This window comes from Misgurnus anguillicaudatus, chromosome 21, assembly GCF_027580225.2.
Source record: "Misgurnus anguillicaudatus chromosome 21, ASM2758022v2, whole genome shotgun sequence".
Taxonomy (NCBI): Eukaryota; Metazoa; Chordata; class Actinopteri; order Cypriniformes; family Cobitidae; genus Misgurnus; species Misgurnus anguillicaudatus.
Genome location: NC_073357.2, coordinates 59,393,508 through 59,408,026, shown reverse-complemented (window position 1 = coordinate 59,408,026; position 14,519 = coordinate 59,393,508). Strand labels below are relative to the sequence as shown.

General features: G+C 43.3%; 2 protein-coding genes and 1 long non-coding RNA gene across 11 annotated transcripts in view; 1 reads left to right on the top strand and 2 right to left on the bottom strand.

Moving 5' to 3' along the window:
• The window catches only part of LOC129452519 (B-cadherin), a 192,879-nt gene that overhangs the window by 34,769 nt on the left and 143,591 nt on the right, over positions 1-14,519 (top strand). The gene's annotated exons all lie outside the window — the stretch shown is intronic.
• LOC141353099 (uncharacterized) lies at positions 4,683-11,879 on the bottom strand. Its single transcript, XR_012360129.1, has 2 exons — positions 11,481-11,879; positions 4,683-5,002 (listed from the first exon to the last, which is right to left on the bottom strand). It is a non-coding gene; the product is annotated as an uncharacterized lncRNA (long non-coding RNA).
• Positions 10,168-12,085, bottom strand: LOC141353093 (uncharacterized). The gene is made up of 2 exons (XM_073859544.1): positions 11,873-12,085; positions 10,168-11,516 (listed from the first exon to the last, which is right to left on the bottom strand). Exon 2 carries the CDS (start codon positions 11,451-11,453, stop codon positions 10,365-10,367), a length of 1,089 nt encoding a protein of 362 aa, XP_073715645.1. The 5' UTR covers positions 11,454-11,516; positions 11,873-12,085; the 3' UTR covers positions 10,168-10,364.

Below are 14,519 nucleotides of genomic sequence, written 5' to 3'. Positions count from 1 at the left end.
TTGGTCTTGGTCATGACTTGGTCTCGGTTTAGGTGGTCTTGACTACAACACTAGGAAGAACAAATAAATATAATAACCAAATATTTTTCTTTAAACATAAAGCAGTGTAATTGTCCACATTTGTGTAACAGGTTCCAATTACACAGAATTAAGTATTATGGTGCAAACTACACAAAAATGTGATGTCAATGTTTAGGTCTTAGGAAGTTAAGTCAAAGTTAAAGTCTTACTTTTTTCTGTATCGATGATGCTGTTTTAAGTTCTCTGTCTTGTAATGTTATTATTTTTCTGTTTATGCTATTAACGTACAGCACATCCCTTATGCAACAAAAATATACTGCAGTATATTGGAAAATATCATGTAATATATTAGGCAATATATTCCCATATATCGGATTTAATATTTATATTTCCCAATATATTGTAATATATGCATAGAAAATATCATGTAATATATTAGGCAGTATATTTCCATATATAGGATTTAATATGTATATTTTCCATTATATTGCAGTATATGAATAGACCATACATGTATATATTGATACAAAATATATTATAACCAAGACCAAAAAGGGCACTATGTTTTTCCATGTAATAGTTTGTCTTTATATGATTTAATATACTGTAATATATGCAGGGGCGTCGCTAGATCCCTTTTACTGGGGCACATGCCCCAGTGTAAATCTTTTGTGTCCCGGTGTAAATCTCAAGTTTAAATTTTAGCAGTTAACTAGTGTATTCCTATACAAAGATAATCGCGGCAAAAACGGATCTATATGCAATGTAGTTACCCAATTTAAGCTTGTAAAAGCGACAAAGCAGTCGCATTGACTCGTGCACACACGTATCCATGTCCATGCACGTCTTTGCGTTCATCTGCATACAACCGCATTCAAAAGGTGACGCCAAACGAGTTAGCTTATGAAAACATGACTAGACTAAAGTAAGTTTCTAAATAATAACAATGATCTTATTTTGACTCGATCATTATTGGCTTCTTTAGATGAACATGTTTTGTGCAAAGCAGGGAAAGCGAAGCAGACAAGAGAGATGATGAGTTTTAAGGAGGTAAGACAAACTACATCCTCACCCGATCAGGTCTGAAACATTAGAGGAAAAATCTCAGGAAAACCTCGTCAAGTCTGTAGAATTGAATTGTTGCTGAGACAGATGTTAGATGTTCTTAAGATCATCTAAGTGTACTTCACTGTGCTATTTTGAGGCACCATGAATATGAACTAACATGCACTTTTAACATACAATCTCTGTATAAAAAAAGTATTTAGTTAACACTTGTATTAAACTTGAACACAACTTTTATACAAAGATGGGTTCAAGTTTACTACAAGTGGTACATAAATACATTTTTTAAATACATTTTTAGCACATTTTAGTTCATATTTATGGTGTCTCAAAATAGCACAGTGAAGTACACTAAGATGATCTTAAGAACATCTTAAGAAGTACTAAAGATGAATTTTTAGAATATTAGCCTCTTAAACCCTGAGGACCCAGTCCCGGGTACAAAATTTCGTATTTTGACTCAAATAAAATATTCTTTTAATCTTTAATGGTCCATCATGGACCCCAGTAAAACATATGAGATACTGTTTGAAAGCTTAGACTCTCTACTTTCTCCAGATATGCATCACTTTGAGAAATCTTTTACTGTAAGAAAGTTATTTACACTTAATTTACACTATCACCCCCCCCCATAATTTTTTATATGATTTAATATTCACATATTTCATATTTTTCAAGTATGACAAACATGGGCAAGTCTTATATCAAATGAAAGCTCTCATTCTCAGGAATAAGGCTACAGCGTTATTTTTGTTCTATTATCAACACATATCCAACAATAGTTGAATGAATAATAAGGTAAAAAATCGTCTTTTGTAAACATATGGGAAAATTGAGTGTGGACTGCCTCAGATAGCACATATAGCCACAAATGATACACCATCTTTTCTATTAGGTCCTACTCTAAAAAATGATTCCATTCACAGCATTTTCTTTGGTTGTGTGCATGAATAATCCCTTGTTATTTATTATATGTCCAAAACAAAAAATTAATATTTATATGAAAAATGTATTTTCGGACACTTCAGTAAAATGAAAATAACTTTTGAATGCGACATGCTAAAGAGATCATTCTTTTTTGGGGTGTTTACTGTCTGCTGCTGGTAACAACCAGAACTGTCTGCAGTCTGCTAGAGCACCCAGAACCAGAGTTATACACTATCAGAGGCAGTATTTACAACATATAAAAAGAAAATTCGGTGTTTCCTCATATGAAAAACAACATAAATAACACTATTTGTCACAAACAGCAGCTTTTTATGTAACTTCAAAGGGTTTTCTTTAAAATGATATAAAGCAATTGCATTTATTCCACTGTATGTGGTTAATGGAGCACTTTAAATGTTTTAAGGCAGAAATTGTATACAAAAAGGGTATTATTCCTCCCATCAGTTGGAGTAAAATAACTTTTGCATAGATTATGATAGAGAAAAAAATATTTTTTCCTCTGTAAGCTGGCAATTGCTGGAATCAAACAAAACTGTCTGCAGGAAGCTGAGGCACTCAGGGCCAGAGTTATACACTTTTAAATAAAAACTTTAGAAAAAAAACATCAAAAAGCGTCTATTTATTTTTGTGTTTATTAGAGGACTGACATCACATACAACCATGTTTAGCACTTTCAACAGTGTTTTATGTAATTTTAAAGGGTTTCCTGTAAAATGATACCAAACATTTGTATGTAAACCTCTGCATGTGGGTATGGGAAGCTTTTGAAATTGGGTAGGCCAAATCCAGGCGAAAATCCCCAAAATAGCTTCAGGGTGGAAGAAGTTAAGTACAAAATTAGTGTGCGAAAATAAAGCACTTTAAATACACTATGGAAGTGTACTACTTTTTCACCTGGGTTAACACATGAGTCAGTTTTGGTGAACTGTTACTTCAAAACTCTACACACAAATCCTTACATTTCTCAGTGCTTACACCATCTGGTCATATGGAAAGCACTAGCATTCAGTACTGTTCACTCAAGTCAGCACAGCTTAGCAAACAATTACCAAGCTGGAAACACTAAAAGTCAAAATTGAACACACAGCAATCAGATCCTTCAATAGATACATAAAAGGGCCTGAATCTGTTCATTGAGCTTTGAAACAATGGATCCACAGAGAAATGAAGGAATAGGTCGAGGAGAAGGAGGAGGAAGAGGAGGAGGGAGAGGAAGAGGAGGAGGAAGAGGAGGAGGAAGAGGAGGAGGGAAAGAAGGAGAACGTGGTGAAGGAGGAGAAAGAGGACATGGTGAAGGAGGAGGGAGAGGACATGATAAAGAAATAGGTCGAGGAGGAGGAGTAGGAATAGGAGGAGGGAGAGGAAGAGGCAGAAGAGTAGGGAAAGAAGGAGGACGTGGTGAAGGAGGAGGAAGAGGACATGGTAAAGGAGGAGGGAGGGAACATGATGAAGAAATAGGTCGAGGAGGAGGAGGGAGAGGAATAGGAGGAGGGAGAGGAGGAGGGAAAGGAGGAGGATGTGGTGAAGGAGGAGGAAGAGGACATGGTGAAGGAGGAGGAAGAGGAGGAGGACGTGGTGAAAGAGGAGGAAGGAGATGAAGGGCAAGGTGACAAGCAATTTCAAGGTGAAATTCAAGCCACTCTAGTTGACCATGTCCTGGTCCATGGTATGACTATGAGGGAGGCTGAGCAACGAGTAAAGCCTAATTTGAGTCGCTTCACTCATGCCTCCATCTTCAGAGCCTTCAGGGAGAATAAACAGATAGGTGTACTTACAGTAAGACTGCTCTATACAGTAACTTTAGTGTGCATACACTGTTGGACTATGCTACTGGAATAAAGAAATGCATCAAATTGCCTTTCATACAGATAGACATATCAGCAGATGAATGGAAGGGGTGGATCAGGCAAGAGGATTTTACCCTCGCTGTTTGGCTAGGACCAATATAGCCTGTGATGTGGATGAGATTCTCTGGCCTGACCCAGAACTAAGACGGGATGTTGAGGCGAAATAATAAAAAAATTACAGTTGTGCTGTGTATAGCACATGAATAAATAAAAATGTGCTAATGCATACATTGATTGTGTCTTTTTGGTCATGTGAAAAGGTTTTCGAGGGGGAGAACCACCAGCAACTTACCAGTTTTGGATATATTGTTTTGAATTGATTGCACCAATGTGTAATACTATGTTGTAGTGTGTGTGTGTGTGTGTGTGTGTTTGAAAGCTTGTGTGTGTTGTCTGAGGGAAAAGTTTGGTATTTCAGTAAGAGTGAATGGTTTTGAGTGTAGAGCTTCATTTTGACCTGAAAATATGATGTTTTGAGTATTGTGTGAGACTTTATGGAATTGTCTTTACTGTTTTGAGAATATGAGGCATAGTTTCAAGAAATGTGAAATAATGTTAGGTATAATGAAGATTATACTTGTATATATGTATCTTTTGCAGTAACTGTTGAACTGTAGAATAGTGGGTTAAGCAAAGGACATTGTATATGTGGCGAACAGGAATAATTGGGAAAGGGCAATCAAATCAGAAGCCCATATAAGACCGACTACGCCACCCCGAGTTAATTTATAGGGGAATTGATCTAAACCAAAATAAAGCTCACAGGTTCAGTTCGGTGGGGTCAGGTATGAGACACAACTTGTATATAAAAATAAATTTATTTATTTTGCAATAAAACAAAGATGCACTAAGTACATCACAGACACAATAACAATATAAATTTCAATTCACAACCACACGCACACAAATTGGGGATCGGCATTCAGCTCCTCTCAGGAACAAGTCCCGAATTCTCCTATCTAGAATGAAGAGAAAAAGACACAGCAAAGTCACATCCACCACACGTGCACACAGCACAGATACACTGCACCTCAAATGGAGCACGGCAATCAGTGAAGAATACCACCACCGAGAGTAAGAGGACACAACTCCTAAGACTTCTGCTGTCTGCCGCCCCAATTCTAAAACAAAGAAACAAAAAAAGAATACACAATTTCAATCATAAAACACACACACACACACACACACCATTAGTCAACTTGTAAAGCGGTAACCAAAACCCTCACAGCTGGATGCAAAAACGATCTAGAAATCTACCCCTTGCAAGCCAGACAGTTAATCACAGTTAGGACCAGGTTTCACAGTTAATACGAGACAACTTGCATACATTCAGGTATGACAGGCACCATTGCACCTTACCCTTAGCAGGCTGCAACAAGCTAAGAAAAGCCACACCGGGGACAAAGAGAGCGTCAATACAGCTTGCAAGCCGGCAGACACCGCAGGTGTGTATGAAGATACATATACAAATTAAATAAAATAAAAAAACAAATTACAACAAAAGAATACAAATTATAATAACTTTGCTGAATGCATACAGTTAAACAACCAAACAAATGAAAGAAAAGAAAAACTGAATCACAATTCAACTTTTAAAGAAATACCCCATAGTGGTTACTGCAAAGTAGACGTTGAGGGAATCGTATGTTAGTGGAGGAAGGAATACACTTTGAAACAGTACATTAGCCAACTGGCACAGAATTTACCACAGACAGTCAGGTATGGAGGGCTGTTCCGAAAACGACGGGTTAACGAAGCCGTCCACAACCACGGGCCGTTGAGAGACCAGCAAAGCGAAATCACCACTTCGTTACCTTAATCGAGGTTCACACGGACCGCAGCCCAAAGTGAACAACGCACACACATAGCGGAGGAAGCAACACAGCGCAACCCGCAGCAGCACAATGAATGAATCGGAATTACAGCAGTCCGTCAGCCCACCACAACACGCTCCAGGCGTCTCCGTGAATGGCGATCGCCGCACAGATTAACCCAGTTAAGAGACGTGTCGGATTACATACACGCTTTGCATTTCCTCAGTCCACTCTCAAGCCACGATACACCGGCACACACACAACTGCAACGCTTAGATGACGCAGATCCGGGTGGCGCACAGTCACCCAGAAACGGTAACGCTTAGATGACGCACATCCGGGTGGCACAAGTTCACCCCTTTTATACTATACGTAATGAGGCTTCCTCAGAGTAACAGATCACAGTTTAACCCCTTATGTAGATGCATACTGCCACAGTCTACCCCCCCACTAGTCATCGTCGTCCCGACGGTGGAACTTAACTCAAAGGGTCATTTCTAGTCCCAAGGCCTAAACAGGACCAGAACAGCATTAGACTCCGCAATGGAATCCTCGCTACCAACCCCTCCACCCACAGGTCGTGGTAGATGATACATGTTAGAATGCTGCCCAGCACCAACACGCCTAGTTCGACGTGGTGCTAAATCAGAAGACTCTGAAGAATCAGGATGGGACACAGATGCCTGCCCAAAATTCTCACCCCTAATCTCCTCTGACACTCCTACCACAGGGTCTATGGTGGGTGGGTTGGCCCGAGTCACTACCAACGAAGGTGGGTGACCTACAGTGCCCCCTGACGGAGCTCCAGCTACCACAAAGGCCACGTCACCCTCATCTACCTCTTCCACTCCTTCACTCACCTCTTGCACTGGAAATTCCACACTAGTAGGGACATCGTCCACTACTCCCTCTTTCTGAATCCGAGGCTTTAATAAGGACCGGTGTACATGACGTACCTTACTAAGGTCGCCCACTGGAGCCACTGCATACACTGCACCCTCAGCCTCTGGTGCTCGTACTACCTGGTACTCTATGGAACTCCAGATATCCTGTATCTTCCGACGACCTCGAATACCATGTTCCCTTAAATACACCAGCTGGCCCTCGCTCAAAGGCAGCTCTCTCACACGTTGATCATATGCAGTTTTGCGGCGACTTGCAGCAGCCTGTAAACGCCCTCGAGCCCCCTCAAACGCAACCTGTAACTGAGCCTGATGTTCCTCAACCCACCGATGTACCACCCCAGCTACAGGGTCGGTTACACGGCCAAGCAAAAAATCTACTGGCAACCTAGGCTCCTGTCCAAACATCAGAAAATGGGGCGACTCCCCGGTTGCCTGATGCGGAGTGGTGTTATAACAAAAGAGCATTTGTGCCAGACACGAAGCCCAGTCCCTTTTACTTCCCGCCGGCAATGTTCTCAATAAATTGTGCAAGGTGCGATTAAACCTTTCACATTGCCCGTTGCCGGCTGGGTGATAAGGGGTACTACGGGACTTGGTCACCTGGTAGAGACGACACAGCTGCTGTATCAACGCGGACTCGAAATTACGTCCCTGATCGGAGTGGATCCGCCCGGGAACCCCAAATTTATAGAACCACTCCTCCACTAAAACACGTGCCACAGTTTCTGCACGTTGATCCCAGGTAGGAACGGCTACCGTGAATTTGCTAAATACGTCGGTCATGACCAACACATTCTCCTGCCCAGAATGCGAAGGCTCCAACATAGTGAAGTCCAGGGCTACAATCTCATTTGGCCGTGAGGCCAACAAATGCCCCATATAGCTACGAGCTACAGGAGCAACATCTTTGGCCAGCTGGCACCGCTCGCATTCTTGGACCCAACGAGCAGTATCAGCCGATACCCCAGGCCAGTAGCACCGCTGGCGAACTAATTCCAGGGTACGTTCAATACCCTGATGTCCATGCTGTTGGTGCAACAGGGTAAGGATTTCAGACCTCAACGCCATGGGCAGCACTAACTGCAATACCAATTCCCCACCATCTGGGCGGAAAATCTTACGATACAAGCAGCCTTCCTCTTCTACTAGTCTGTCCCATTGTTGAAGTAGTATCAACGCGGGCTTGGTCAAACATTTCCTCTCTATTGGCCCCGGACGTTGACCTCTCCTCCAAAACTCCAGTACCTGCCCAATAACCGGGTCTGCCCCTTGCATTAAACTTACATCTGCCATGGAACGGCTCGGTAATACCTGCATGGCACTCGATGTTATTGGTACCTCACACTCTCCGATCACTGCCTGCCTTAACACTTCAGGAATAGTCACACCTAACGCCCCACTGCATTCCTGGCCAACAGAATTCTGCCTTGACAGTGCATCAGCATTCTGGTTACACTTGCCAGATCGATACTGAATCTCAAAATCAAATACGGCCAATTCAGCAGCCCAACGCTGCTCGGTTGCTCCCAACTTGGCCGTAGCTAAATGACTGAGGGGATTGTTATCAGTCCACACCAGACACTTGTGACCTAGCAGATACTCTCTAAACTTTTCGGTCATGGCCCATTTAAGGGCCAAGAACTCAAGTCGCATGGAGCTATAGGTAGCAGTATTACGCTCTGCTGGTCTAAGGCTACGACTCGCGTAAGCAACCGGTCGTACCCTACCGTCAACCTCCTGAGATAATACTGCACCCAATCCAGTGTAACTAGCATCCACTTCCAGTATGAAGGGACGTGCAAAATCCGCATACGCCATAATAGGGGCAGTAGTAAGCTAGCACTTAAGAGCTTGAAAAGCTTCCTCGCACTGCTCAGACCATACCTCAATCAATTCCTGTCTGCCTCTTTTACGCGACTTACCCCCGGTTAACTCTGTCACCAACTTATGTAATGGGGCAGCCAGTTTGGCAAACCCCTCCACGAAGCGTCGATAATAGCTAACGAACCCCAAAAAGGTTCGCAGCTCTGATACAGTTACCGGATGCGGCCACCGAGCCACTGCCTCAATCTTACCCGGGTCCGTAGTTACACCTCGAGCGGATATAACATGTCCAAGGTAACTCACTTCTTCCCTAAAGAACGCACACTTCTCCAACTTCACTTTAAGGCCCTCGACTTGTAACCGACTTAACACCACTCTCAGCCTCTGGAGATGTTGCTGCACTGATGAAGAAAACACAATTATATCATCCAGATATAACAACACAGATTGATGTCGCTGGTCCCCAAACAGTCGTTCCATTAAACGTTGGAACGTACTGGGTGCATTACAGAGGCCGAAGGGCATTCTATTCCATTCGAAAAGCCCAAAGGGCGTACAAAAGGCAGTCTTCGGTCTGTCAGATTCAGAGACAGGGACCTGATTGTAACCACTGGCCAGATCTAATGTTGAAAACCAACGAGCCCCTGTCAATGAATCTAACGTCTCCTCAATTCGAGGCAATGGAAAGGCGTCTTTTCGAGTCTATGCGTTCAGTTGACGGTAGTCTACTCACAAGCGCAGACTACCGTCTTTCTTCTTAACCAATACAATTGGTGATGCGTACGGACTACAACTTTCTCGGATAATCTGAGCATCCAGCAACTGATTAATATGGGTTTTTACCAATTCGTACTCCGATGGAGGGATTCGCCTATAGCGCTGACGAACCGGTGCATCGTCAAGCAAAGGAATCTCATGAGAGAGAAGGTCTGTGCAACCCAAGTCTCCCTCATGGGCAGAGAACACATTCTGAAACTCACAAAGAAGATCTTTAACACATCCCTGTTCCTCCGTTGTCAATCCACTTAAATCAACTGACTCGATTTGTGCAGGGACCGACATACCTGGGACCTCACAAGAAGCCACCCGAGCAATAGCTGTTGGAACTTCAGTCACACCGTCAGGTAGGTTCACAAGATACACTTCTGTCAACTTACCTACCAAGGTGGTAGGATAAAGCACCACATCCACGGTGCCAACGTTAACCAGGGGCACATACACAGTGCCACCTGCTATATGCACCAAGGCTGGAGAAGCAAGCAAACCTGCCGGCAGGCCGGTTTCTGGGGGTTCAAATAGCACAACATTACCCACATACGAGGCTGAACACGTTGCTGCCACCAGCTTCATAGTACCACCCGGAATGCGGCACACTGCACGCCCCCGAACCCGTACGTCACCCCCATGCGCAGGAACTCCAAACGTCTGTTGACAATGTTGAAATGCCTGAGAGGTTTTAGAATCATGCGTCACGGCCGGTAACTCAAATAAAGCGGGACCATGTCGCCCAAAGAGCTCACGGTAGCAACGACTGAGCACGTTCATCCCCAGAATCCCAGGGACATTCGTGCACCAACCACCAGGAGGATCTCGGACGACAAGGACTCCGCATCCACGAATTAGATCGCCGCAAAATTCAATATCCAGTTCCATATAGCCAATATATGGAATTCCCAGTCCATTAGCTGCCCGAAGCTGCAGCCAATGGCACGACTGTAAACGATCATGGCCCCACGGCTGGAATTGCTGTTGAAAACAGCTCTCCGTAATCGTCGTCACCATGGAGCCAGTATCGATTAAACAGGGCACAGAAACGCCCCCCATACTCACGACAAGATGTGGACAAGAGGAAACCAAGTGTGATGCAGTTTTCTTATGATTAGTCGTATGAGAGCCGACAAAATCCCCTACCGAGCTTTGGCCCAACAGCTCGGCGGGAACTAGTTTCCCGACGGCTGTGATCTGTGCGGCTGCCCCAACTCGGAGGAAGAAGCAGCAAAGGGCCGTTGCTGAGGGTGAGGGGGTTGTCGTTCCCCATCACACTCCCGAGCAAAATGCCCTGACTGCTGACATCGCCTACAAACGATCCTATCCATACGAGGGGAACGACCCCGAGTATAAGAGTTTTGATTTTGTGCAATAGCGCGAGTAAGGTTGTCTATCTGCTGCTGCTGTTGACGCAGCAGCTTCCGTAGCTCATCTAGTTCGGACGTTTGGGTCCCTTGACTCGACCCAATGCCCGCGCCAGATTCGCCATGCACCCCATACTGAATCCCACTCACCAGGGGGACTGAATGGCTTCGACCACGTACCCCACCGAGCGTTCCCTCGCGTTCCCATCTAATGGCCTCCCCACGTACTTCCAACAATGTTGCAGTGGGCTGACGTCGAACAAACTGCTTAAGCTCCCTGCGGAGAGCACTATCCAATACACACTCAACAAACTGATCCCTTAACACCGTATCGGCATTTGGAATGACATGAGGGGCTCGACTTTTAACTTTCTCCAATAAGCTTAATAAAGCCAAGGAGAATTCTAATAATGTTTCACCCTCTTGTTGTCTTCGAGAAAAAAATACTTCTTGGAGTGCCACATATGACTCAGAGCACCCATACAAGTCACGCAATGCAAAAATAATCTTATCCGGGTCACACTTTTCGGAATCAGGCCGATATTTAATTTCCTCGCGAGCCTCTCCTTCGAGATGATCAAATAAGAAGAAGGCTTGATCTAATCGAGACATCTGACGCAAACGCATACATGCCTCGGCCTCTTCCACCCATTCGCTAATGCTAACGCCGCTTCTACCATTAAATTTGGGACAACGTCTCTCCCGTGGTATGAAAACAAATCGTTCCGCCGCGCCGGCACTCACACTAGCTGACTGTGGCGTAACCGATGGTACTACATTAGCAGCAGCTGCACCAGGACCTGGCACCCCAACAGGCACCTGGTCCTGCTGCAGTCGCTCGTTTTCTGCCCTCAATTGGGCCACTAAATCCCTCATATTCTGTAATTCCTCCTCCATTATTAAAGCAAAGAAAAAAATGCTTACCACCACCAGCCCGTCTATTGAGCAGTCACCACAATTCTGAAAAAGAGAAAAACAACACAAAAAGGAAAAAGGAATTTTTTTTTTTTTTTTTTGTGTCTCAACCTATAACAGCACCGACCCTGCCGACTACGCCAAATGTGGCGAACAGGAATAATTGGGAAAGGGCAATCAAATCAGAAGCCCATATAAGACCGACTACGCCACCCCGAGTTAATTTATAGGGGAATTGATCTAAACCAAAATAAAGCTCACAGGTTCAGTTCGGTGGGGTCAGGTATGAGACACAACTTGTATATAAAAATAAATTTATTTATTTTGCAATAAAACAAAGATGCACTAAGTACATCACAGACACAATAACAATATAAATTTCAATTCACAACCACACGCACACAAATTGGGGATCGGCATTCAGCTCCTCTCAGGAACAAGTCCCGAATTCTCCTATCTAGAATAAAGAGAAAAAGACACAGCAAAGTCACATCCACCACACGTGCACACAGCACAGATACACTGCACCTCAAATGGAGCACGGCAATCAGTGAAGAATACCACCACCGAGAGTAAGAGGACACAACTCCTAAGACTTCTGCTGTCTGCCGCCCCAATTCTAAACAAAGAAACAAAAAAAGAATACACAATTTCAATCATAAAACACACACACCATTAGTCAACTTGTAAAGCGGTAACCAAAACCCTCACAGCTGGATGCAAAAACGATCTAGAAATCTACCCCTTGCAAGCCAGACAGTTAATCACAGTTAGGACCAGGTTTCACAGTTAATACGAGACAACTTGCATACATTCAGGTATGACAGGCACCATTGCACCTTACCCTTAGCAGGCTGCAACAAGCTAAGAAAAGCCACACCGGGGACAAAGAGAGCGTCAATACAGCTTGCAAGCCGGCAGACGCCGCAGGTGTGTATGAAGATACATATACAAATAAAATAAAATAAAATAAAAAAAATTACAACAAAAGAATACAAATTATACTAACTTTGCTGAATGCATACAGTTAAACAACCAAACAAATGAAAGAAAAGAAAAACTGAATCACAATTCAACTTTTAAAGAAATACCCCATAGTGGTTACTGCAAAGTAGACGTTGAGGGAATCGTACGTTAGTGGAGGAAGGAATACACTTTGAAACAGTACATTAGCCAACTGGCACAGAATTTACCACAGACAGTCAGGTATGGAGGGCTGTTCCGAAAACGACGGGTTAACGAAGCCGTCCACGACCACGGGCCGTTGAGAGACCAGCAAAGCGAAATCACCACTTCGTTACCTTAATCGAGGTTCACACGGACCGCAGCCCAAAGTGAACAACGCACACACATAGCGGAGGAAGCAACACAGCGCAACCCGCAGCAGCACAATGAATGAATCGGAATTACAGCAGTCCGTCAGCCCACCACAACACGCTCCAGGCGTCTCCGTGAATGGCGATCGCCGCACAGATTAACCCAGTTAAGAGACGTGTCGGATTACATACACGCTTTGCATTTCCTCAGTCCACTCTCAAGCCACGATACACCGGCACACACACAACTGCAACGCTTAGATGACGCAGATCCGGGTGGCGCACAGTCACCCAGAAACGGTAACGCTTAGATGACGCACATCCGGGTGGCACAAGTTCACCCCTTTTATACTATACGTAATGAGGCTTCCTCAGAGTAACAGATCACAGTTTAACCCCCTATGTAGATGCATACTGCCACATATAGAAGTGTTGCACACTTCTTGCACACAGCAGGCTTTCAAAAAAAAGTCAGCAAAAAATGGGGGGCCTGTGCCCCAGTAGAGCTTTATATCTAGCAATGCCCATGAATATATGCATGTGCTATGTATGTATGTATGTATGTATGTATGTATATATGATTTAACAATTTTTACTTTCCAAATAAACAACTACAGCATATTCATGAATATGCATAACATATAGCCTAAAGAAAATATTGAAGACAAAAATCTGCATTACACAAATAACAGTTTTATTGAAAGAGCAGAGACCTTTCTTTCATTTTCTATGTTTGTCAGTACTCTACTCAGCACCGACTGCTTCAACCAGAATGCGTGCCAAAGGCGATGGAGCATAATGCTTGAGTAGGAAGCTGAGATTCAGGCACGAGGAGAGGACAGGACACATAAGAGAGACTAGCAACAAGGAGGCTGATAGGTCCTGACCTATAGCTCTAACTCATACTCCTAATCAGTAGGTGGCGGTAATGCACCTAAAAGTTGTTTGCTAACCACCAGTAAAACTCAAGAAGGAGACTGATCGTTGGCATGCTCTCAACCCAGGGAAACTTCAAGCTTTACAAGGTACATAGTTTTCAGAGGTGGTGCTTTCCAGTTTTGATTGCATCTCTTCCAGGAGAGATTTTTGTGAACCAGAGGGGAAGGAGTGAGAAGGGAGAGAGTAATCGTTGTTGTTTTGTTCCACAGATGCTGTTTTAAATCAGTTTCCACGGCCGAAGCTGATGTTAGAAAATCCATCAACAGTAGAATATGCGAGCTAGACACCAGGTGAAGTGCAAAAGCATGGGTATATAAGTCATTTAAATCAGTGAAGAGCCAAGATGGACTCCTAATCAGGATAAAGGCCTGTTCTTTTGGCAATTTATTTCTTTGCTTTTCCACATTGCCAAAGCTCCTTGAAAGTTTGTTTATTATTTATTTATCTATTATTGTCTGTGCATTTTGTTTATATTGTATTTTTAACTGTATAATGGCACTGCTGAAAGTTTTAAATAAATAGACCTTGGTAATTTAAATTGCTTTAATTTATATTTTGTATATTTTCTGTTTTATGTCACTCTTTTAAAATGTAATTTATGTTAATGTAATGCAAGACATTTATGTAATGTAAAGCAAACCACATTGTCTGACCATGTGCAAAACCTCTTGTGGTGGTAATTAGGTCTGTTTAGCTCTCTACCTCAAATTAGTTTTAGTATGTGTGCCTGATTAAAAGAAAATAAATGTGGCTTTTGATAGATTATCCATTAGTCTGTGTTAATATGTGGTAT